The sequence below is a fragment of the Rhinopithecus roxellana genome, chromosome 8 (genome assembly GCF_007565055.1).
Source record: "Rhinopithecus roxellana isolate Shanxi Qingling chromosome 8, ASM756505v1, whole genome shotgun sequence".
NCBI classification, from domain to species: domain Eukaryota; kingdom Metazoa; phylum Chordata; class Mammalia; order Primates; family Cercopithecidae; genus Rhinopithecus; species Rhinopithecus roxellana.
In genome coordinates, this window is record NC_044556.1 from 12,478,046 (window position 1) to 12,504,409 (window position 26,364).

General features: G+C 46.2%; 1 protein-coding gene across 4 annotated transcripts; it reads left to right on the forward strand.

Annotated features, from left to right (window-relative positions):
- On the forward strand, positions 1-25,846 carry ZNF57 (zinc finger protein 57). 4 transcript variants are annotated; one of them, XM_030936800.1, is made up of 5 exons: positions 1-89; positions 15,298-15,379; positions 21,326-21,452; positions 22,863-23,034; positions 24,142-25,846. In XM_030936800.1, exons 2-5 carry the CDS (start codon positions 15,365-15,367, stop codon positions 25,448-25,450), a joined length of 1,623 nt encoding a protein of 540 aa, XP_030792660.1. In that variant the 5' UTR covers positions 1-89; positions 15,298-15,364; the 3' UTR covers positions 25,451-25,846. The 4 variants fall into 4 exon arrangements, with proteins under 4 accessions (XP_030792660.1, XP_030792659.1, XP_030792662.1 ...); XM_030936799.1 differs by having other exon boundaries at positions 15,350-15,379; XM_030936802.1 differs by having other exon boundaries at positions 15,350-15,379; positions 24,310-25,846.
- The last annotated feature ends 518 nt before the right edge of the window (positions 25,847-26,364 follow it).

The following is a 26,364-nucleotide window of genomic DNA, read 5'->3' on the forward strand; positions in this document are numbered from 1 at the left end:
CGGCCCGGGAGTACCTGTCCCCTTCAGCTGCGCCGGCTGTGGGGCCACGGGGAGCTCGCCTTGGAGAGCCCAGGAGCAGGCGGGACATGGTGAGTGCGGGGCAGGAGCCGAGCCCGGGGAGGGTCGGAGCGACGGGAACCGGCTGGAACCAGCCTCCGCCAAAGTCTGCCGCCGGGCTTGGCTGAGGGCCGCGCGGGGCCGCGCAGGACGAGCGCCTGGGCCCCGGGGACGCCATCGCAGCGACCGGGCTGGAGGGCTGGGGGCAGTTTGAGGGGACGGAAGGGGCTGCCAGGAGCTGGGGGGTAACTTGGGGGGGCTGGGCAGGAGGGGGGCTCGGGGGCAGTTTGGGGGAATGGCAGGGGCGGTCAGGGGTCAGGGACCAGTTTGGGGGGACGGCAAGGGACGGTCAGCAGGTTGGGGATGTTACGCGCGTCCGTATGAGACCACCTGAGCAGGCTTAGCCACAAGGCTGTTTACTCACTTGGGTGCAAGTGGGCTGAGTCCGAGAAAGGAGTCAGCAAAGGATGGTGGATTGATTGATTGATTGATTGGTCGGAGTCCCGCTGTGTCGCCAGGCTGGAGTGCAGTGGCGTGATCTCGGCTCACTGCAACCTCCGCCTCTCGGGTTCAAGCGATTCTCCTGCCTCAGCCTCCCGAGTAGCTGAGATTACAGGCGTGAGCCACCACGCCCGGCTAATTTTTGTGTGTTTAGTAGAGACAGGGTTTCACCGTGTTGGCCAGGATGGTCTCGAGCTCTTGACCTTGTGATCCACCCGCCTCGGCCTTCCAAAGTGCTGGGATGACAGGCGTGAGCCACTGCGCCCGGCAATCATTAGTTCTTACAGGTTTGGGATAGGCGGTGGAGTTAGGCGCAGTTTTTTTTGCGGACGGTGGGTGGGTGTTACAAAGTACATTCTCAAGGGCGGGGACGATGTTTCAAAGTACATTCACAAGGGTGTGGAGGATGTATTGTCACAAGGGCGGGGAGGAATATTACAAAGTACCTTCACAAGGGCACGAGAGTGTATTGTCACAAGGGCGGGGTACATTCACAAGGGCCAGGAGGATGTATGGTACAAAGTGCATGCACAAGGGCAGGGGGATGTCACCAGGTACATTATCATCACAAGGGCGGGGGGATGTCACGATGGCTTGACCGAGGTGCGGCCAGCTCAGAGGACCTTACAGGGGACAGCTTGGGGGGACAGCAAGGGACGGTCCGGGGGTCGGAGGCAGTTTGGGGGATGACCTCGGCGGTGGGAGTGACCTGCCCTGGGGGTTTTGTTGCGGGGTATCCCTAATACCCTGAAATCTTTATTCGGGCAGCTGGTTTCAGTTAAATATAGTGTCTCCTGTTTGCCTTTTGTCTTCTCCCTAGTGACAACAGGAAAATTTTCAAGTCTGTTTTCTGCCTTCTGGTCCGTCAGAATAACACCTGTTTATTCTGGGGTACAGGCTAAGAATGGCCTAAGGAACTGTCTCAGGAATATTCTCTCTCCCACAATTGTAGAGAAAGGGTGCGCAGTTCCACATCTTATATAGCATGATAGAGATGGATTAAAATGTTCATAAAAATAGTAGTTTTTCGGCCAGGTGCGGTGGCTCAGGCCTGTAATCCCAGCACTTTGGGAGGCTGAGGTGGGCAGATGACGAGGTCAGGAGATGGAGACCATCCTGGCTAACACGGTGAAACCCTAAAAATACAAAAATACTAAAAATACAAAAAAATAGCTGAGGTGGCGGGCACCTGTAGTCCCAGCTACTGGGGAGGTTGAGGCAGAATGGTGTGAACCCAGGGGGCAGAGCCTGCAGTGAGCCGAGATCGCGCCACTGCACTCCAGCCTGGGCAACAGAGCGAGCCTCTGTCTCAAAAAAAAAAAAAAAAAAAAAAAGGAGTTTTTCAAATGCTAAAGCAATCAGACAAAAAATAATAGTTATTCTTCCATACAAGGTGCAGAGTTTGCGACAGCGTGTGATCCTGTTCCATTTGAGCTCATCTAGACATGAGATTAATGCAAATTCTGCAAAAACCTGTAAAACTGAGGCGTGTTCCATTCTGGTTAATTTCCAGTTTGTCACCAATAGTATTGCTTCACTGATCCATCATCTGTTTGCTGACTGGGAAAAGCAGTTTCTGGCCTTGTAAAGTCATAAAGACTGCCTGGGAACTCTCTTCCCCTACTTACACATGGGGTGAAAGTAGTGATTCTGCTGCATTCTCACTCTGCGGGATGGGGGTCTTCGTGGCATTTGAAGTGTAGCACCTGGAGCAGGGAGGTGAGCCCGGAGACCCGTGACTCCAGCTAAGCCCACTGTTGAGCCTGCACCGGAGGCCGCTGAGGGTGCAGCCGGGTCTGGCCGGGCAGCCTCCCCGTGCTCAGACCTCCTGCCTCGTGGAACAGCCACAGCAGGAACTGTTCATGCTGATTGAGGCTGCTGAGCATCGGAATGACGATTATCCGGGAGATGTGCTTGTGGGCGATTTAGCCTTTCTGAGGTTGCACCTGTGGTTGTCTAGGGGCAGTTTCTACGCAGCTGGTTTAATTTATGCATTAAGGGTTTTGTTTTATTTTTGAGACTGTGTCTCCCCGGCTGGAGTGCAATGGCCTGATCTCACACATTGTAACCTCCGCCTCCCAGGTTCAAGCAATTCTCCTACCCCAGCCTCCAGAGTAGCTGGGATTACAGGCACCCGCCACCATGACTGGCTAATTTTTATATTTTTAGTAGAGACAGGGTTCCACCATGTTGGCCAGGCTGGTCTCAAACTCCTGACCTTAAATGATTCGCCCTCCTCCACGTCCCAAAGTGCTGGGATTTCAGGCATGAGCCACTGTGCCCGGCCTGGATTAAGTTTTCCTATAAACACCAGTGGCTTTACTGCCCACATAAATAGGCCTTCAGCATCTCTTCAACACCTGTGTGCTTCTAGCAGCACTCATCACTGTGCTGCCCGCAGGGTAACCACTGTCCTGATTGATTTTTTTCATTCTCTCTACCTTTACCATTTATTATTTATTGTCATACAGAGTTTTAATTTTGCCTCCTTTGAAAATTTTTTTTTTTTCCCCAGGCAGGGTCTTACTCTGTCACCCAGGCTGGAGTGCAGTGGCGTGAGCACAGCTCACCACCAATGGTGCATGCCACTATTCCTGGCGAATATTTTTTTGTCGACGAGGGTCTCGCTGTTGCCCCAAGCTAGTCTTGAACTCTTTGACTCAAGCGATCTGCCCTCCTCAGCCTCCCGGAGTGCTGGGATTACAAGCATGAGTCACCGCACCCGGCCTGAAATTTCAATAAGTGACTGTTATCGTAAGTGGCTGTTGCCATTAGTGCACCTTGAAAGGCTTTTCTGTGGTGATTTTCCTCTGCACACATGCTGGTGTCTGAGACAGTGCGTGGCCCAGTTAGTTCCGTCATTCCAGCATTTGTCAGGCTTGGGTATGTTGGTTTACTTTATGTACTTATTTATTGTTAGAGACAAGGTCTTATTCTGTTGCCCAAGCTGGAGCGCAGTGGTATGATCATGGCTCACTGCAGTCTCAAACTCCTGGCTTTAAGGAATCCTCTCGCCTCAGCTTTCCAAGTAGCTGAGACCACAGGTGTGCACCACCACATCCAGCCAAAGTTTTTTTTGTTTGTTTTGAGACAGAGTCTTGCTCTGTTACCCAGGTTGGAGTGCAATGGCACGATCTCAGCTCACTGCAACCTCCGCCTCCCGGGTTCAAGCAATCCTCCTACCGCAGCCTCCCGGATAGCTGTGGTTACAGGCATGTGTCACCAAGCCTGGCTAATTTTTATATTTTTAGTAGACACAGTTTCATAATGTTGGCCAGGTTGGTCTCAAACTCTTGGCCTCAAGTAATCTACCTGCCTCAGCCTCCCAAAGTGTTGGGATTACAGGCGTGAGCCACTGCACCTGGCCTTCCTTGTAGCTTACTAATGTCTGTGTGTGGGCATATATGCACACTTGCTGTACCTGGACATTGTAAGAACACTAACTTCTAAATGGGTTCTGCGTTTGTCATTCACAGTGAAATGTGCATTATGCTGATGACTGAACTTGCAGTTGATGTGGACATTCCTTATTCTCCCATAGATAGCATCTCTCCTTGCCCAGGTGTTAAACTGTCACTTGTTTCCAGCATTGTAACATATTGTCATATATTCATGCACCATAAACACAGCTTCCCATCTTTTTCTGTCGGTCGATTTGTCCATCCTGCCGATACCATCTTCCTAATTACTTTTTTTTTTTTTTTTTTTTTTGAGACGGAGTCTCACTCTGTTGCCTAGGCTGGAGTGCAATGGCGCGATCTTGGCTCACTGCAACCTCTGTCTCCTGGGTTCAAGCGATTCTTCTGCCTCAGCCTCCCGAGTAGCTGAGATTACAAGCATATGCCACCACACCCAGTTAATTTTTAAATTTTTGGTAGAGATGGGGTTTCATCATGTTGACCAGGCTGGTCTGGAACTCGACTTCAGGTGATCCGCCCCCTCGGCCTCCCAAAGTATTCGCATTATAGACGTGAGCCACCGCCCCTGGCCCTCTCCTACTTAGGATTGTGATTTTAAGTGCCTCGATGTGTTTTAGAATTGCCCCTCTACCTTGCTCTGCAGGAAACCTGGTGGTTCTTTTTTTTTTTTTTTTTTTTTTTTTTTTTTTTTTTTTTTTGAGACGGAGTCTCGCTCTGTCTCCCCGGCTGAGTGCAGTGGCCGGATCTCAGCTCACTGCAAGCTCCGCCTCCCGGGTTTACGCCATTCTCCTGCCTCAGCCTCCCGAGTAGCTGGGACTACAGGCGCCCGCCACCTCGCCCGGCTAGTTTTTTGTATTTTTTTGGTAGAGACGGGGTTTCACCGGGTTAGCCAGGATGGTCTTGATCTCCTGACCTCGTGATCCGCCCGTCTCGGCCTCCCAAAGTGCTGGGATTACAGGCTTGAGCCACCGCGCCCGGCCTACCTGGTGGTTCTTAAGACATTTGCCTTTCATTTCAGTTCTTAGAAGTAGTTTTTCATAAATGCAAAAACAAGGAAAAACAAAAAAGAGGCTGGTTTTGGATTTAATGGAATTTTATTCAAACCCTAGATCAGCCTGAGAGGTCTGTTGATGTGGCATTGTTTCCTTCTTGAGTCCGTGTGCCATCTCTCATTTCACTGTCCTTTGATGTCATTCAGTAGTGTTTTATCATTGTTCCATGATGATTATTTTATATCCTTCATTAGATATAAAATCCCTCTGTTGTCCAGGCTGGAGTGCAGTGATGCAGTCATGGCTCACTGCAGCCTCAAAATCCTGTGCTCAAGCGATCCTCGGCCTCTGCCTCCTGAGTAGGTGGGACTGCAGATTCATGCCACCACACCCAGCTAATTTGGCCGGGCGCGGTGGCTCACGCCTGTAACCCCAGCACTTTGGGAGGCTGAGGTGGGTGAATCATGAGGTCAGGAGTTCCAGACCAGCCTGGCCAAGATAGTGAAACCCCATCTCTACTAAAAATACAAAAATTAGCCAGGCGTGGTGACGCATGCCTGTAGTCCCAGCTACTTGGGAGGCTGAGGCAGGAGAATCGCTTGAACCTGGGAGGCAGAGGTGGCAGTGAGCCAAGATCATGCCACTGCAGTCCAGCCTGGGCGACAAGAGCAAAACTGTCTTTTTTTTTTGAGACGGAGTCTCACTCTCTTGCTGGGGCTGGAGTGCAGTGGCCGGATCTCAGCTCACTGCAAGCTCCGCTTCCCGGGTTCACGCCATTCTCCTGCCTCAGCCTCCCGAGTAGCTGGGACTACAGGCGCCCGCCACCTCGCCCGGCTAGTTTTTTGTATTTTTTAGTAGAGACGGGGTTTCACAGTGTTAGCCAGGATGGTCTCGATCTCCTGACCTCATGATCCGCCCGTCTCGGCCTCCCAAAGTGCTGGGATTATAGGCTTGAGCCACCGCGCCCGGCCAAAACTCCGTCTTAAAAAAACAAACAAACAAAAAACCATTGTAGAGCTGGAGTCTTGCTATGTTGCCCAGGCTGGTCTCAAACTCCTAGGCTCAAGCGATCCTCCCGCCTCAGCCTCCTGAAGTGCTGGGATGAAAGGCATGAGCCATCGTGCCCGGCCCTGAGTGTGAAATTTAAAAGGTTAACAATGCCCACACAGTGTATCTTATTAAGGACAAGCAGGCCCCGAAAGCGCTTTGGAGCATTGAAGACAGAGCAAGAAAGGTATGCCAGTGAGGCTCAGATCAAATATTTTAGCAATGTTGATTATTCTGTTGTCACCATGGAGTTGATTGCGCAGCCTTGCCGGTCTACCCATATGCAACAAGAAGCCCCTTTGCCGAAACTACCCCCTCCCTGGCTGGCCAGTAAACAGTCCAAAGCCACACAGTCGTCTGCTGCGTGGCTACCGGGGAGTGTCGTCCTGCCTGTGAAGCTTCCAGACAGTCGCTGTCTGCTGTGTGTGGTTAGAGTGGTTTGAACATCCGTGTTGGGTGTGCACAAGACTGTCCTCGGGGGAAGGGCCAGAGGGCCCAGGTTTGCCTCCGTGCTTTAAGTATCATTTCCATTTCAGGAAGGATGTTCTGCGGACCCGTGAATCTCACCACCGGAGGCATCAGGGCAGCTCGGGGCAGAGAGGCACAGGGCCTGTGGGAGCCTCCACATGGGAGGACAGTGTCCTGCTCCAGATCCCCATGGCCAGTTCACCGCCACCGGGACTGGTGTGAGATTCGCTGAGGCTGGAGTGGAGGCTTTGAAAGCCCCTCCAGAGAAGGCGTCCAGGCGGGGGACGCAGTGGAATCCCATCGTCACTGCATTTTGCACACAATCTAGACCTTGTTGTCCCACAAGTAGGCTGATTTGTGATCGCACAGATGGGTCAGAGTAAAACCTGTAAGTGAGGAACACGTTCTCTCCAAAACCCAGATAGACCTAAAAAGTGTTAGGCTTGCTCTGGCCGTGGGTGTTGACAAATGAGGTATGGTTCTTCCCTAGGCTGCTGCTTCAGATAACGACCAGAAATATGAACAGACTGGTGAGGACTTGAGTCTAATGGGACGCAGCAGCTCGCCCCACCTGGAAAGTTCTGCAGCAGGCCCACGAGCTTGTCCCCGTGCTGGCTCTCCTGAGAGCTCAAATTAAATCTCTAAAATCTACAACTGCCTCATCCCCAAGGCCAGCTACCCTCTTCCACTTCATAATGTCATAAGAATTATTTTTCACCTATCCTACACGTCAAAGAGCTGCGGCATTTTCATTATTTCACAGAGATATGCAGTCTTTTCATTGGTTCGTCTGACGGTCCTTCTGCTGATGCTGTATTGGTAAGACTGACAGCTCTAAAATCCTTGCCCTGTCTTAGGTAAGCCTTCACCCTGTTCTTCAGAAAGTTTTGGCTATTTTTAGACTTTTTTTCTCAGTTAGGTTTGGAAAGTAGTTTTGTTAAGTCCTAAAAAGTCTCATTAAGAGAGGATCTCACTCTGCTGCCCAGGCTGGAGTACAGTGGTGTGATCACAGCTCACTGCAACCTCCTGGGCTCAAGTGGTCCTGCTGCGTCAGCCTCCCTAGTAGGTAGGACTGCAGGCACATGCCATCATGCCTGGCTGATTTTAAAAATAATAATAATAAAAATTGTAGACTGTCTCATGTTGCCCAGGGTGGTCTCAAATTCCTGGCCTCAAGCAGTCTTCCTGCCTCGGCCTCCCAAAATGTGGGGATTATGGGCATGAACCACCGCACAGGGCCCCGATCGAGATTTGTTTCTCCATTGGAATCTTTCACTTATTTAACTTTAGATTTTCCCATAGTATATATCAGCTTTTAAAAATTAATTTTCCAGCCAGGCGCGGTGGCTCAAGCCTGTAATCCCAGCACTTTGGGAGGCCGAGATGGGCGGGTCACGAGGTCAGGAGATCGAGACCATCCTGGCTAACACGGTGAAACCCCGTCTCTACTTAAAAAATACAAAAAACTAGCCGGGTGAGGTGGTGGGCACCTGTAGTCCCAGCTACTCAGGAGGCTGAGGCAGGAGAATGGCGTAAACCCGGGAGGTGGAGCTTGCAGTGAGCCGAGATCCAGCCACAGCACTCCAGCCTGGGCGACAGAGCGAGACTCCATCTCAAAAATAATAATAATAATAATAATTTTCCAACTATTATTAAGTAGAAACAGAATGCAATTTCTTGGAATCTTGGTCAAAATCTTTTTCTAGGATTATCTCTTTGTTCTGTTGGGGTTTTATGTGCATAATTCTTAGAAATTTGCGTAAAGACAAGTTTATGATTTATAATTCTTGTATATTTTCTGGTGGTGCTGGAACTAGTATAACATTGACTAGAGGTGAGGTCACGGGCATCTTCATTTTGTGTATCACGTTTTTGGGGAAGACAGTGAACTTCACATTCTTTACATGTTTTTTAAAAACCAGCTTTACTGACATATATATGTACAGTCATTTAACGTGTACATTTCTTCTTTTTTCGTTTTGAGAGGGAGTCTTGCTCTGCTGCCCAGGCTGGAGTGCAGTGGCGTGATCTCAGCTCACTGCTCACTGCAAACTCCGCCTCCCCAGTAGCTGGGAGTACAGGCGCCCGCCACCACTCCCAGCTAATTTTTTGTATTTTTAGTAGAGACGGGGTTTCACCATGTTAGCCAGGATGGTCTCGATCTCCTGATCTCGTGATCCGCCCGCCTCAGCCTCCCAAAGTGCTGGGATTACAGGCGTGAACCACTGCACCTGGCCTATAATTTTTTTTTTTTTTTTTTTGAGACGGAGTCTCGCTCGTCGCCCAGGCTGGAGTGTAGTGGCACAATCTCAGCTCACTGCAAGCTCTGCCTCCCGGGTTCACGCCATTCTCCTGCCTCAGCCTCCCCAGTAGCTGGGACTACAGGTGCCCACCACCACGCCTGGCTAATTTTTTGTATTTTTAGTAGAGAGGGGGTTTCACCACGTTAGCCAGGATGGTCTCGATCTCCTGACCTTGTGATTCGCCCGTCTCGGTCTCCCAAAGTGCTGGGATTACAGGCATGAGCCACCGCGCCCGGCTTAATTTCATTTTTTATAGCAATTTAGGCTCACAACAAAATTGAGCAGAAAGAACAGAGAGTGCTTATGTATCTCCTGCCCCATCCTATGCACGGCCTCCCCCACTGTGCACACCCCACACCAGCGTGCTGCGTTTGTTACAACTGATGAGCCTCACTGGCATGTCATTTCCACCCGAGTCCGTAGCTTACACTGGGGTCTGCTTTTGGTGTTGTACGTTGTATGAATGTCTACAAACATGCCAGGACATGTATCCACCACTGCCGTGTCATTCAGAGTAGTTCCACTGCCCTAAAAGTCCTCTGTGCTCTGCCTATTCATCCTTCACTCCTGTGCTAACTCACAACCACTGATCTTTCTACTGTCTCCACAGTTTTGCATTTTCCAAAATGTCACGTCGGTAGGAATCGCACCGTGGATGCCTTTTCAGCCCGGCTTCTTTCACATAATGCTGCGCATTTTAAGATTCTGTGTCTTTTCATGACTTGATAGCTCATCTCTTTTTAATGCTGAATAACATTCCACTATCTGTATGTACCATTTATTAATCCCCTCATCTTCTGGAGGATGTCTTGGTTATTTCCATGTTTTGACAATTATGAATAAAGCTGCTGTAAATGTCTGTGTACAGGCTTCTGTGTAGTCATAAGCTCTCAGCTCCTTTGAGTAAATGTCAAGGACTGCAATTGCTAGAACAGATGGTTAAAGTACATTTACTTTTAAGAAAACACCAGGCTGGGTGCGGTGGCTCACGCCTATAATCCCAGCACTTTGGGAGGCCGAGGCGGGCGGATCACCTGAGGTTGGGAGTTCGAGACCAACCTGACCAACATGGAGAAACCCCGTCTCTACTAAAAAACAAAAAAAAAAAAAACAAAATTAGCCAGGTGTGGTGGCGCATGCCTGTAATCCCAGGTACTCCCGGGGCCGAGGCAGGAGAATCACTTAAACCGGCGGAGGTTGTGTTGAGCCGAGATCATGCCATTGCACTCCAGCCCGGGTAATAAGAGTGAAATTCCGTCTCAAAAGAGAACAACAAAAAAAGAAAACACCAAACACTTTTCCAAAATGGCTGTACAAATTTGCATTCCCACCAGCAATTAATTAGAATTCCTGTTCCTCCACATCCTGGCCGGCATTTGGTGGTGTCAGTGTTCTGGATTTTGACATTCTGATAGGTGTGTCGTGGTATCTTGGTTTATTTTTTATTTTTTTTTTTGAGATGGAGTCTCGCTCTGTCACCCAGGCTGGAGTGCAGTGGCCGGATTTCAGCTCACTGCAAGCTCCGCCTCCTGGGTTCACACCATTCTCCTGCCTCAGCCTCCCGAGCAGCTGGGACTACAGGCGCCACCACCTCGCCCGACTGATTTTTTTGTATTTTTAGTAGAGACGGGGTTTCACCATGTTAGCCAGGATAGTCTCGACCTCCTGACCTCATGATCTGCCTGCCTCGGCCTCCCAAAGTGCTGGGATTACAGGCGTGAGCCACTGCACCCGGCCGGTATCTTGTTTTAATTTGCATTTCCCTGATGACATGGTGTGGAGCATTTTTTTATATACACATCTGCCAGCTATATAGCTTCACAGATGAGTTGTCTTAAGGTCTTTAGCGTCCACACCTGGCTAATTTTTTCTTAATTTTAGAAATGGGGTCTCCCTATGTTGCCCAGGGAGGTCTGAAACTCCTGAGCTCAAGCAATCCTCCCACCTTAGCCTCCCAATGTGCTGGAATTGCAGGCATGTGCCGCCACATCTGGCCTATTTGTACATTCTTTACTCTATATCACACTCTCCTGATGACTATGGCTCTCCAGAAAGCCTTGAAGATGAACAGTGTCAGTCCTCCAACTTTAAGCTTCCCCTTCAATACTGTGCTGGTAATTTGGGTCTTTTACTTTCTCCATATCAACTTTAGAAGCAGTTTGTCAATATCCATCAAATAACTTGCTGGGATTTTGATTGGGATTGTGTTGAATCTGTAGATCAAGTTGGGAAGAACCGAAGTCTTGACAATATTGAGTCTTCTATCCACGGACAAGGAATAACTCTTTACTTAGTTATTTGATTTCTTCTGCCAGAGTTTTATAATTTTCCTAAGATAGATCTTGTATACATTTTGTTAGATTTATACCTAAATATTTTATTTTAGGGCAGTGCTGCTGTAATTCCACTGTTGTCTAAGAGCATATGATGTATGATATTCTTTTAAACTTGTTAAGGTGTTTTATGCCCCAAAATACAGTCTAGGTTGAGGAATGTTCTGTGTGAGCTTGACAAGAACGTGCTTTCTGCTATTGTTGAAGTTGTCTACAGACATTCATTATTGGGGGTGCTGTTGAATTCAACTCTGTCCTTACTAATGTTCCGCCTGGTTCATCTATTTCTAATAGATGTTTAAGTCTTCAGCTATGATGGTGGATTCATCTGTTTTTTCCTCACAGTTCTAGCAGTTTCTACCTCCTCTGCCTGAAATTAATATATGTGCTCCAGCTTCCTTTTGAATAGTGTTAGCATGATGTATCTTTCTCCATCCCCTTACTTTTAATCTATCTTTAAAGTGGGTTTCTTATAAATCAGGGGTCCCCAGCCGCCAGGCCATGGACCAGTACTGGGCCGCACAGGAGGAAGTGAGTGGCGGGCCAGCAAACAAAACTGAGCTCCATCTCCCGTCGGATCAGCAGAGCATTAGACTCACATAGGAGCCTGAACCACGCTGTGAACTGCGCATGAGAGCCATCTGGGTTGCGTGCTCCTTATGAGAATCTAATGCCTGACGATCTGTCACTGTCACCCGTCACTCCCAGATGAGACTTTCCAGTCATAGGAAAACAAGCTTAGGACTCCCACTGAGTCTACATTGGGGTGGGTATGTAATAATCAAGTGCACAATAAATGCCATGTGCTTGAGCCATCCTGAAAGCATCCAGCCCCCACCCCGTCCATCTGTGGAAAACTGTCTTCCACAAAACCAGGCCAGTGCCAGCAAGGTTGGGGACCGCTATTATAGACAACATATAGTTGGGTCTAGTTTTTTGGTCCATGCTGACAATCTGTTTGTAATTGTAGTCCATCAACTTTTAAAGGGATTGCTGACATAGTTAAATTAATAGCTGACATATTTGTTACTGTTTTCTGTTTGTTGGCCCTGCTTGTTATTCCTTGTTTTGTCTTCCACTCTTTTTCTGCCTTTTTCGGTTTTAATTGCATGTTTTTTTTGTTTTTTTTTTTGTTTTTGTTTTTTTTGAGACGGAGTCTCGCTCTGTCGCCCAGGCTGGAGTGCAGTGGCCGGATCTCAGCTCACTGCAAGCTCCGCCTCCCGGGTTTACGCCATTCTCCTGCCTCAGCCTCCCGAGTAGCTGGGACTACAGGCGCCCGCCACCTCGCCCGGCTAGTTTTTTGTATTTTTTAGTAGAGACGGGGTTTCACCGTGTTCGCCAGGATGGTCTCGATCTCCTGACCTCGTGATCTGCTCGTCTTGGCCTCCCAAAGTGCTGGGATTATAGGCTTGAGCCACCGCGCCCGGCCCTTAATTGCAGGTTTTGTGCAATTTTTTCTCCTTAGCAAGTCAGGTATGCTTCTCTTTCCTTTTTTTTAGTGATGGCCCTAGAGCTATTTGTTTATTTATTTGGCAGGATCTTGCTCTGTCACTCAGGTTGGAATGCAGTGGCACAGTCATGGCTTACTGCAGCCTCAGTCTCCCAGGCTCAAGCCATCCTGTCACCTCAGCTTCCCAAGTCGCTGGTGTCACAGGGTACGTGCCTCTAAGTCTGGCTAATTTTTAAAAACTTTTTGTGGCTGGGCGCGGTGGCTCACGCCTGTAATCCCAGCACTTTGGGAGGCCGAGGCAGGTGGATCACCTGACATCAGTAGTTTGAGACCAGCCTGGCCAACATGGTGAAACCCTGTCTCTACAAAAATACCAAAAAAAATTAGCCGGGCATGATGGTGGATGCCTGTAATCTCAGCTACTCTGGAGACTGATGTGGGAGAATCACTTGGAATCTGAGAGGCAGTGGTTGCAGTGAACTGAGATCGCACCACTGCACTCCAGCCTGGGCGATGAAAGGAGAATCTATCTTAAAAAAAAAAAAACAACAACAACAACTTTGTGTAAAGACAAGGTCTCACTATGTTTCCCAGACTGGTCTTGAACTCCTGGCCTCAAGCAAACCTCCCGCCTCAGCCTCCCAAAGTGCTGGGATTACAGGCATGAGCCACTGCACCTGGCTAGAGTCTTCAGTCTTCAGTATACAGCCAACCCACATCCAGATAACACTATACTGCTTCCCAGGTTGTGAAATATCTTAGAGTAGTTACTCCATATTTCTCCCTCCTTTTCCTTGTATCACTGGTACAATTTCCCTTATATGTAAGATATGGTTATTGAATACAATGCCACTGTTACAACATAAATAAACAATTTGTTATAAGTAACTTAATAACAAAAATAAAGACTTTTATTTTACCTTATTCTTTTTCTGATTTTTTTCTCCCTTTCTTTATGTAGATACAAAGTTCTAACCTCTATAATGTTCTTCTCTCAAAAAACTTGTAACACTTCTTGTAATACCGGTAGGTCTACTGGCTATAAATTCCCCCAATTTTTTTTTTTTTTTTTTTTGGTCTCAAAGTCTTTATTTCTCCTTCAGGTTGAAGAATAGTTTTACAGAATTCTAAGTTGGTGGGGATTTTTCTCTGAACACTTGAAATAATTCCCTCCACTCTCCTTGCTTGCATGGTTTCTGAGGAGAAATTTGATGTCATTCTTGTCGTTGCTCTGTAGGTAGTGTTTTTTCCTCTGGCTTCTTTGGAGATATTTTATCTTTCTTTTTTTCTTTTTTTTTTTTTTTTTGAGATGGAGTGTCTCTCTGTCGCCCAGGCTGGAGTGCAGTGGCATGATCTTGGCTCACTGCAAGCTCTGCCTCCCGGGTTCGGGTTCACACCATTCTCCTGCCTCAGCCTCTCAAGAAGCTGGGACTACAGGTGCCGCCACTTCGTCCGGCTCATTTTTTGTATTTTTAGTAGAGACAGGGTTTCACCGTGTTAGCCAGGATGGTCTTGATCTCCCAACCTGTGATCCACCCACCTCGGCCTCCCAAAGTGCTGGGATGACAGGCGTGAGCCCCCGCGCCCGGCCGTATTTGATCTTTCCAACAGTGTGAATATCATACTCCTGCCTAGGGGCTGTAGCGGTTTTTCTGTTTGTTTCATTTATTGTACTTGGTGTTCTCTGAGGTTCCTGGATCTGTAGTCTAGTATCGGACCTGAATGTATGCTGTTATTTTTACTTCCGATATTTCTTGTGTTCTTCTCCTAGTATTCCACTATGCATGTGTTACACCTTTTGTAATTGTTACACATTTCTTGGATAGTCTGTTTCATTATTGTTCACTCTTTTTTCTTTTCAATAGTTTTTTTTTTGAGATGGAGTTTCACTCTTGTTGTCCAGGCTGGAGTGCAATGGCACGATCTCGGCTCACCACAACCCTCGCCTCCTGAGTTCAAGCGATTCTCCTGCCTCAGCCTCCCGAGTAGCTGGGATGACAGGCGTGAGCCACCACGCCCGGCTAATTTTGCATTTTTAGTAGAGACGGGGTTTCTTCACGTTGGCCAGGCTGGTCTCGAACTCCTGACCTCAGGCGATCTGCCCGCCTTGGCCTCCCACAGTGCTGGGATGACAGGCGTGAGCCCCCGCGCCCGGCCTCGGCCTCCCACAGCGCTGGGATGACAGGCGTGAGCCCCCGCGCCCGGCCCAGAAGATTTTATTACATGTCTTCACGCTCAGAGCCTTTCCTCAGCCACACCCAGTCTGCTCAAGAGTCCGTTCAAGTCATTCTCCGTTCCTGTTCCAGTGCTTTTCATCTCTCCCATTGCCTTTTCATTCTTAGGATTTCCACTTCTTGGCCTATATGGCCTGTGTTTGCATGTTGTCTGCTTTTTCCATTAGCGCCCTTCACCTGTTAATCATACTTGTTTTAAATTCCCAGGCTGATACTTCCAACATGCCTGCCGTATCTGAGGAGTTCGGCTTCGTCTCTTCAAGCTGTGTCTTCCGCCTTTTAGTACGCCTTGTCCTTCTCTCTGGAAAGCTAGACACCATGTACTGGGCGAAAGGCACGGAAGTAAACAGCTTGAGTAGCGCCGTGGTGAGGTGCGGGCAGAGGGCACGGATTCCCTGAGCCTCTGACGAGGTCTCAGGCTTTTAGTGAGCCTGTGCCCCGCGACACTGAACTTCACAAGTGCTTCTCAGTTCTTCCTTCTCCTCTCACTTAGGCGGGACAGGACGAATAGAGGAAGCTGATGTGGGATACTTCTCTTTCCACAGGTCACTTAGACTCTGATGAAACCCTCACAGGTAAGGCTCTGGTAACATAGTTTCTCTTAAGGGAAAGGCCCGGTGAGAAAGAACAGAAATATCTGGCCTATTTCAAAATCATTATTGTTCTCCTCTAGAAGACTGCCCCCCACCCCCACCCCGAGATTCCTCAGACTTGTGCATGCTGTGCCCCCAGGAATTCATCAGTTACAGCTCAGGGTTTCCCAGCTAAGTAATGGCTCCCACAGAGGCTTCTGTTCATGGTTGCGTGTTCTGGTAAGTTGTGACTCCCTGTATCCACCTCTCTGTTCAGTTTGAGGGGGCAGAGCTTGCCCTGTGACATCAGTTCTCTGAAGGATGGAAGAAGAGCTGTTGAGGTTTCAGTTGGTTCAGCTTTTTAATTTACAGTGGAGTAATAACTTCCAAGCTCCTTACATGCTAGACCAAAAACTAAGTCATTTAACTTTTTTTTTTTTTTTTTCTGAGACCGAGTCTCGCTCTGCCGCTCAGGCTGGAGTGCAGTGGCGCAATCTCGGCCCACTGCAAGCTCTGCCTCCTAGGTTCACACCATTCTCCTGCCTCAGCCTCCCGAGTAGAGGTGCCCACCACCTCGCCCGGCTAATTTTTTCTTGTATTTTTAGTAGAGATGGGGTTTCACCATGTTAGCCAGGATGGTCTCGATCTCCTGACCTCATGATCCACTCGCCCTGGCCTCCCAAAGTGCTGGGATTACAGGCATGAGTCGCTGCATCCAGCCATTTAACTTTTAAAAGGAACTGCCAAACTGTTTTCTTAATTGGTGGTACCATTTTACATTCCCACCAGCAATGTGTGAAGATTCCTGTTTCTCCATATCCTTGCCAAAACTTATTTTCCTTTTTAATTTTTTATTTTACCCATCCTAATGGGAGAGAAGTGGTATCTCCTTTTGTTTTGATTTGCATTTCCTTGATGACTAGTTACTGACAATGTTTATTTTTCTTGGAGAAATGTCTGTTCACATCCTTTCCCCACTTGTTGTTGTTGTTGAGACTGAGTCTTGCTCTGTCTCCCAGGCTGGAGTGTAGTGGTGTGATCTCAGCTCACTGCAACCTCCACCTCCTGGGTTCAAGCAATTCTCCCTCCTCAGCCTCCTGAGTAGCTGGGATTACAGGCACCTGCCCCACACCCAGCTAATTTTTGTATTTTTAGTACAGATGGGGTTTCACCATATTGGCCAGGCTGGTCTCAAACTGCTGACCTTATGATCCACCCACCTCAGCCTCCTAAAGTGCTGGGATTACAGGTGTGAGCCACCATGCCCAGCCTCTTTCTTCATATATTCTAGATCCAAGTCCTTTATGAGATGTATGTTAAACCAACTTTGCACTTCTTAGATAAATTCCAGCTAGTTGGCTGGGCGCGGTGGCTCATGCCTGTAATCCCAGTACTTTGGGAGGCCAAGGCGGGTGGATCACCTGAGGTCAGTAGTTCAAGACCAGACTGGCCAAATGACAAAACCTCATCTCTACTAAAAATATAAAAATTAGCTGGGCATGGTGGCAAGCACCTGTAATCCCAGCTACTCTGGAGGCTGAGGCAGGGAGAATCGCTTGAACCCAGGAGGTAGAGGTTGTAGTGAGCCAAGATCGCACCACTGCACTCCAGCCTGGGCAACAGAGTGAGACTCTATCTCAAAAAAAAAAAAAAAAAAAAAAAAAATCCAGCTAGTCATGATGTAGAATTCTTTTCTGTATTACTGAATTTGCTTTGCTAGTATTTTATTGAGGATTTTGGAATCCATAACCAAATAAATATTGGTCTGTAGTTTTATTGTGATGTTTTTATCTGGTTTTGATACCAGGATAATACTCATAAAATGAGTTGGGAATTGCTCCTTTCTTTTGCAACTTTTGTAAAATGTCTTATAAACATTTGGCATTAAATTTCCCTTAAATTTTTGGTAGAATTCAGGGGAGAGGCCCTGAATCGGGCTCAGGCTTTGCATCTTCAGTAGATTTTGATAAATAATTTAGTCTCTTCATTTCTAATAGGTCTATTTGGATTGTCTGTGTCTTTAGTTTCGGTAGTTAAGGTGGTTCTGAGAATGTGTTTATCTATGTTAACTAATGTATTGATGTGTAATTGTTCATACTATTTTTATCATCCTTTGTATTTGTTTAAGGTTGGTAGTAATGTTCACTCATTTCTGGTTCTAATAAGTGAGTCTCTTTTTTCTTGTCAGTCTAGCTAAATCAGTTTTGCTTGATCTTTTCAAACAACTAGCTTTGGTTTCACTGATTTTTCTCTATTGTTTTACTGTTCTCTATTTCATTGATTTGGCTGTAATATTTATTATTTCCTTCCTCCTAGTTGCTTAGGGTTAGTTTTATTTTGCTATTGTCTTGAGGTGGACAAGGTTAGGTTGTTGATTTGCAGTCTTTAGGATAGATATTTATAGCTATTAATTTTCTTTATATAAGTTTTGGTATGTCTTTATTTTCCATCCATCTCTAAGTATTTCCCTTTTGATTTCTCTTTGATCCATTAGTCATGGAAGTGTGTGTAAATATCCACATATTAGTGAAGTTGCCCAATTTTCTGTATAAGTTTCCAATTTCATTTGTCATTCCATGGTGGTCAGAGAATATACTTATCTCTGGGGTTGTTTTGTTCTTTTTTTGAAAACTGACTCTTGCTCTGTCAGTGCTGTGATCACAGCTCACTGCAACTTCTGTCTCCTGGGTTCAAGCAATTCTCATGTCTCAGCCTCCCAAGTAGCTGGGACTACATGTGTGTGCCACCATACCCAGTTAATTTTTGCATTTTTAGTAGAGACAGGGTCTCACTATGTTGCCCAGGCTGGTCTCGAACACCTGAGCTCCAGCAATCCATCTGCCTTGGTCTCCCAAAATGCTGGGATTACAGGTGTGAGTCACCAAGCCCAGCCAATACCTTGTATTTCTATTGTTTAAAATTTGTTGGCCGGGTGGGGTGGCTCACGCCTGTACTCCTAGCACTTTGGGAGGCTGAGGCAGGTGGATCACAAGGTCAGGAGATTGAGACCATCCTGGCTAACACGGTGAAACCCTGTCTCTACTGAAAATACAAAAAATTAGCCAGGCGAGGTGGCGGGTGTCTGTAGTCCCAGCTACTCGGGAGGCTGAGGCAGGAGAATGATGTGAACCCGGGAGGCGGAGCTTGCAGTGAGCCGAGATCTGGCCACTGCACTCCAGCCTGGGCGACGGAGCAAGACTCCATCCCAAAAAAAAAAAAAAAAATTGTTGAGGTTTCTTCTATGGCCTAGCAAAGCGTCTCTTTTACAGCACATTCTTCCTGCACTTGAAAAGAATGCATGTTTTGCTGTTGTTGGGTTGAGTGTTCTGCAGGTATCTGTTATGTCTAAATGACTTACAGTGTTCAATTATTTTATTTCCCTGTATTCCACCTAGATGTTCTATCATTAAAAAGTGGGGTAATAGATGATGCTGTGTTCAACTGAAAAAAAAAAAAGAGTGGGGTATTTATGTTCCAACTGTTATGTTTAACTATCCTTTTTTTTTTTTTTTTTTTTTTTTGGAGACACAGTCTCACTCTCTCTCGCCAGGCTGGAGTGCAGTGGTGCAATCTTGGCTCACTGAAACCTACGCTTCCCAGGTTCAAGTGATTCTCCTGTCTCAGCTTCCTGAGTAGCTGAGACTACAGGTGTGCACCATCACGCCCAGCTAATTTTTGTATTTTTAGTAGAGATGGGGTTTTACCACATTGGCCAGGATGGTCTGGATGTCTTGACATCGTGATCTGCCGGCCTTGTCCTCCCAGAGTGCTGGGATTACAGATGTGAGCCACCGTGCCCAGCCTATTTTTGCCATTTTTTTGCATCATGTATTTTGGTGCTCTGTTTTTAGATGCACATATAATTATAACTTTACAGGGTGGATTGAACCTTTTGTCATTATACAATTTCCTTCTTTACTAACACTTTTTATTTTAATGTTATGTCTGATATTAATATAGCTATTTGCACAATATCTTTTGCTATCTTTTTTAGACAGAGTCTTTGCTCTGACACCCAGGCTGGAGTGCACTGGCGCAATCTTGGCTCACTGCAACCTCCACCTCCTGGGTTCAAGAGATTCTCCTGCCTCAGCCTCCCGAGTAGCTGGGATTACAGGCATAAGCCACCACACCTAGCTAGTTTTTGTATTTTTAGTAGAGACAGAGTTTCACTATGTTGGCTAGACTGGTTTCAAACTCCTGACCTCCAGTGATCTGCCCACCTTGGCCTCCCAAACTGCTGGGATTATAGGCGTGAGCCACCGCACCCAGCCCCATCCTTTACTTTCAATCTGTTTGTATCTTTGGATCAAAAGTGTGTATCTTTTTTTTTTTTTTTTTTGAGACGGAGTCTCGCTCTGCCACCCAGGCTGTAGTGCAGTGGCACAATCTTGGCTCACTACAAGCTCCACCTCCCAGGTTCACGCCATTCTCCTGCCTCAGCTTCCCTAGTAGCTGGGATTCCAGGCGTGAGCCACCGCGCCCGGCTAGTGTGTATCTTATACAGCGCATACAGTTGGACTATGCTTGTTATCCATTCTGACAACCTCTGCCATTTAATTGGGTTCTGTAATTCATTCCCATTTAGTGTTATTACTGAGTTAGACATTCTTATGTTTGCCATCTTACTTTTTGTTTTCTGTGGGTTTTACGCCTTTCTTGTTGCTATACTCCTTTACTACTTTGTTTTTTTGTTTGTTTTGTTTTGTTTTTTGGAGATGGAGTTTTACTCTGTCTCCCAGGCTGGAGTGCAGTGGTGCGATCTCAGCTCACTGCAACCTCCACCTCCTGGGTTCAAGTGATTCTCCTGCCTCAGCCTCCTGAGTAGCTGAGATTACAGGTGCCCGCCACCACACCCAGCTAATTTTGTATTTTTAGCAGAGACGGGGGTTTCTCCATGTTGGTCAGGCCAGTCTCAAACTCCGTACCTCAGGTGATCCACTCACCTCAGCCTCCCAAAGTGCTGGGATTACAGGAGTAAGTCACCATGCCCGACCACTACTTTCATTTTCATTAGGTGTTTTCTGATGAAATCTTTCAGTTGTTTAACTTTTTACTATTTGTTGGTTTCTTTAGGGGTCACTGTATTATACACATGGGGCTTATCAGATGAGCTGCAGGTTTATATTAATTGCTTGATTCCAGTGAGATACAGAAATGCTGCACCTGTGTAGCTCTATTCCTTCCTGCCCCCCAACTTTTAAGGCATTATTAATACATACTACATCCATGAATATTATACACCAAAACAGTGCATTTTAATTAGCACTTTACCATCAATAGTCATGTCCCTTGCCGCCTTTGCTCCCTCTCACTCACCTCCTTTGTGCTGTTATTGGCAAATAGGTAAGTATTCTTACGTGTTATACAGTAACGGTCCTTTACAAACATTTATACAGTTGCTTTTAAAATAATTTAAGAAAATAAAGGGGAAAAAACTGATAGTGTGGCCCAGGGCTCCACGCAGACAAAAACAGGAATTCTTACCTTACATTGTTAGAAGCTCTCTGGCTGGCCTCAGGCCCGTCTATAAAAAGATCCCCTTACTGGGCAGTAGATTCCAAGGACGTACAGTTTTCTCCAGTAGCCGATCGAAGGCTGGTCCGAAAGACCTATGAAATGAGCATCGTTTGGACAACTGAGGCCTGCTGCGTAATGCAGCGTTTCAAATGGAAGAGTTACTTCATTTGCATAGCATCATCTCTCTAGACCCTGCTGGTAGAGGAAGATAAGAACAGTCACGGTAAAAAGGTAGAGATAAGTTCAGACTGATAGTGGTGCTATTAAGTTTATTAGGAAGTGATTGTGAGTAAGTAAAAGATCTAACATTCACGTCACAGAGGAGGTGTTGGGACACCACAGAATCTCGTTTGAATTTATGAATTGAGTCCAGTTCCCAGTACTTTCGGTGTCACCAATCCTCCTGCACACCTATGTGGTTTTTCTTAGGACTCGGTGGTCTTTGAGGATGTGGCTGTGGACTTCACCCTGGAGGAGTGGGCTTTGCTGGATTCTGCTCAGAGGAACCTCTACAGAGAGGTGATGCTGGAGACCTTCCGGAACCTGGCCTCAGTAGGTAAGGATGACATCATTCCTTCACTTGGTTTTTAATGAACTCATTTCTTTCTCATCAATTCTGTTCCAAGATTTGAAATGTGGGAAAGGACTAAGGTGCACATGTTCACAGCCACCATGGACCTAGAATCTCATCATTATTCTCTAACAGTGAAAACGTGTGTGGAACAGATGTTATTTCTGTCTTGGTTTTGTTCACAGCCACCATGGACCTAGAATCTCATCATTATTCTCTAACAGTGAAAACGTGTGTGGAACAGATGTTATTTCTGTCTTGGTTTTGTTCACAGCCACCATGGACCTAGAATCTCATCATTATTCTCTAACAGTGAAAACGTGTGTGGAACAGATGTTATTTCTGTCTTGGTTTTGTTCACAGCCACCATGGACCTAGAATCTCATCATTATTCTCTAACAGTGAAAACGTGTGTGGAACAGATGTTATTTCTGTCTTGGTTTTGTTCACAGCCACCATGGACCTAGAATCTCATCATTATTCTCTAACAGTGAAAACGTGTGTGGAACAGATGTTATTTCTGTCTTGGTTTTGTTCACAGCCACCATGGACCTAGAATCTCATCATTATTCTCTAACAGTGAAAACGTGTGTGGAACAGATGTTATTTCTGTCTTGGTTTTGTTCACAGCCACCATGGACCTAGAATCTCATCATTATTCTCTAACAGTGAAAACGTGTGTGGAACAGATGTTATTTCTGTCTTGGTTTTGTTCACAGCCACCATGGACCTAGAATCTCATCATTATTCTCTAACAGTGAAAACGTGTGTGGAACAGATGTTATTTCTGTCTTGGTTTTGTTCACAGCCACCATGGACCTAGAATCTCATCATTATTCTCTAACAGTGAAAACGTGTGTGGAACAGATGTTATTTCTGTCTTGGTTTTGTTCACAGCCACCATGGACCTAGAATCTCATCATTATTCTCTAACAGTGAAAACGTGTGTGGAACAGATGTTATTTCTGTCTTGGTTTTGTTCACAGCCACCATGGACCTAGAATCTCATCATTATTCTCTAACAGTGAAAACGTGTGTGGAACAGATGTTATTTCTGTCTTGGTTTTGTTCACAGCCACCATGGACCTAGAATCTCATCATTATTCTCTAACAGTGAAAACGTGTGTGGAACAGATGTTATTTCTGTCTTGGTTTAAAGGACTTGAAGTTCCTTTGGTGTAATTAGTATGGGTATAGATTTCATTGGTCATTTAGGATCACAGAGTGTGGTTCCTTGTTTGATACCTGTGACTTACTGTGTTTGTGAAATACCTAACATTTTGACCCCTGATGTCTGTTACTGACGAAGTCCTCAAAATGCTAAACTCCTCAGTGTCTTCCTTTGCTTAATACATGTCTCATTCCTTATGAGATTTGTTCACTTTTTCGTTTCAGATAATAAGACTCAATTTAAAGCCAATGGCTCAGTTTCTCAGCAGGATATGTACGGGGAAGAAAAATCCAAGGAACGGACAGTACCAAACTTCACAAGAAAGAATTCCTGTGCCTACACTTTAGAAAAAACTTGTGAAGGCTATGGCACTGACGACCACCACAAAAATCCGAGGTGAGATGCAACAAAATCCGAGGTGAGATGCAACAAAAATCCGAGGTGAGATGCAACAAAAATCCGAGGTGAGATGCAACAAAAATCCGAGGTGAGATGCAACAAAAATCCGAGGTGAGATGCAACAAAAATCCGAGGTGAGATGCACTCACAAGAGAAATAAGTCGTCCAGGAGAAAATCTCTGTATGCAATTAAATATATATATAAGTATTGCTCCAAATATAAGCATTCCTCCAAATTTTTTTTTTTTTTTTTCTGAGATGGAGTCTTGCTGTGTCTCCCAGACTGGAGTGCAGTGGCACAATCTCGGCTCACTGCAAGCACCACCTCCCAGGTTCACGCCATTCTCCTGCCTCAGCCTCCGGAGTAGCTGGGACTACAGGCACCCGCCACCACGCCCAGCTAATTTTTTGTTATTTTTAGTAGAGACGGAGTTTCACTGTGTTAGCCAGGATGGTCTCGATTTCCTGACCTCGTGATCCACCCGCCTCAGCCTCCCAAAGTGCTGGGATTACAGGCGTGAGCCACCACGCCCAGCCTGCATTGCTCCAAATTTTAACCAAAAAAAATTTGTATTTGATTTAGACATTGAGAATTTTTAACTCAATTGCTAGAAATAATGACAGGGGGCCGGGCGTGGTGGCTCACGCCTGTAATCCCAGCACTTTGGGAGGCCGAGGCAGGCAGATCATGAGGTGAGGAGATCAAGACCATCCTGGCTAACATGGTGAAACCCCGTCTCTACTAAAAATACTAAAAAAAATTAGCTGGGCGAGGTGGCAGGCGCCTGTAGTCCCAGCTGCTCGGGAGGCTGAGGCAGGAGAATGGCCTGAACCCGGGAGGCAGAGCTTGCAGTGAGCTGAGATTGCGCCACTGCACTCCAGCCTAGGCAACAGAGCAAGACTCCGTCTCAAAAAAAAAGACATTACAGGAAAACCCCATATATCATAAATACTGCATTAATAAATATGTCTCTTCAAACAATTCAGAATAGAAAAACTTCATGTACACCAAAATGTAGTTAGAAATGTATTTCTAATACTTGTTAATACATATCAACAAATCATTGCCAAACATACCATAAAAATGTTTCCCATTTTTAACAGAAATCATATGGTGGACAGATTCTGTAATAATAATGAAGGTAATCAATATGGAGAAGCCATCCATCAAATGCCAAATCTTACCCTGTTCAAGGAAATTTCTGCTGGAGAAAAACCGTATGAATGCACCAAGTGTGGGACAGTCTTCACGCATCTTTCTTCTCTTAAAAGGCACGTCAAGTCTCAGTGTGGACGAAAAGCGCCTCCGTGTGAGGAATGTAAGCAGGTCTGCATTTGTCCCTCACACCTACATAGTCATGGAAGAACCAACACTGAGGAGAAGCCCTATAAGTGTCAAGCGTGTGGGCAAACTTTCCAACATCCCCGTTCCCTCTCTCACCACGTGAAGACTCACACAGCAGAGAAAACCTATAAGTGCGAGCAGTGTCAGATGGCATATAATGGGTTTGCAAGTTTCACTAGACATGTGAGAACTCACACAAAAGACAGGCCATATAAATGTCAGGAATGTGGGCGAGCCTTCCTTTATCCCTCGACATTTCAAAGACACATGACAACACACACTGGAGAGAAGCCCTATAAATGTCAGTACTGTGGGAAAGGCTTCAGTTACCCCCAGGCTTTTCAAAGACATGAGACGATGCACACGGGAGAGAAGCCCTATGAGTGCAAGCAGTGTGGGAAAACATTCAGTTGGTCTGAAACCTTGCGAGTACACACGAGGATTCACACTGGGGAGAAACTCTATAAATGTGAACACTGTGGGAAGGCTTTTACCTCTTCCAGATCATTCCAAGGTCATTTGAGGACACATACGGGAGAGAAACCTTATGAGTGTAAACAATGTGGAAAAGCCTTCACTTGGTCCTCAACGTTTAGAGAACATGCGAGAATTCACACACAAGAGCATCTCTATAAATGTGAACACTGTGGGAAGGCTTTTACCTCTTCCAGATCATTCCAAGGTCATTCGAGGACGCACACTGGAGAGAAGCCTTATGAGTGTAAACAATGTGGGAAAACCTTCACTTGGTCCTCCACATTTAGAGAACATGTGAGAATTCACACACAAGAGCAGCTCTACAAATGTGAACACTGTGGGAAGGCCTTTACTTCCTCCAGAGCATTCCAGGGTCATTTGAGGATGCACACTGGAGAGAAGCCTTATGAGTGTAAACAATGTGGGAAAACCTTCACTTGGTCCTCAACCTTACATAATCACGTGAGGATGCACACTGGAGAGAAACCTCACAAATGTAAACAATGTGGGATGTCCTTCAAGTGGCCCTCCTCCTTCCGAAACCATCTGAGGATGCACGCAGGACAGAAATCCCACGAATGTCAGTCATGAAGGCTCAAAAGCCTTCAGTTGTCAAGTTATTCTTTCTAAAACCAGTGAGAGTACACACTGAAGAGAAATTCTGTAACTAAGTAACATGGGGTAACCTCACATTAATTCATGTATAATTTGCCACAAACTTCACACCAGGAGAGAAATCTTACAAGTATGATATTGTCTTTGTCAATACCTCATTTGTAAAACAGAGCCATTAGAGAAAATAATTCTCTAAGTCCTCTTTCAGCTATAATACCTATGTTTTAATAGTTAAGTGTTTTATCTCTTAGAATCCAGCTCTGTCACCCAGGCTGGAGTGCAGGGGTGTGATCTCAGCTCACTGTAACCTCTGCCTCCTGGGTTCATGCCATTCTCCTGCCTCAGCCTCCCAAGTAGCTGGGACTACAGGCGCCCGCCACCACGCCTGGCTAATTTTTTGTATTTTTAGTAGAGAAGGGGTTTCACCGTGTTAGCCAGGATGGTCTCGATCTCCTGACCTTGTGATCTGCCCATCTCGGCCTCCCAAAGTGCTGGGATTACAGGCGTGAGCCACCGCGCCAGGCCTCTTAAATATTTTCATTTCGAACTGTATTAGACCCATGGTGATTTGGAGTGTACTTTGAACATGACAGAATTTTTATAGTTTCTGTATTTTTCTGTATGGCATCATTACAACAATGAAACTTCGGTATTTTTTATTCTTACTGGCCTACTGCTACAGATAGTGGATATCACTTACCTATTTTAAATATTGTACCTTACCAAAACTGTTTGCAAAACCTTGTAAATATGCAAAGTTCTCTATAAAGTATAGTCTCTAATCATCTTGTGCAATTTGTTTTTCCTCATTTGTCACTGGGAATTAGACAGTAGCCTTTGAATTAGGAATGAGGACCTATACAACGAGAATCAATCTACAGATGGTTTTT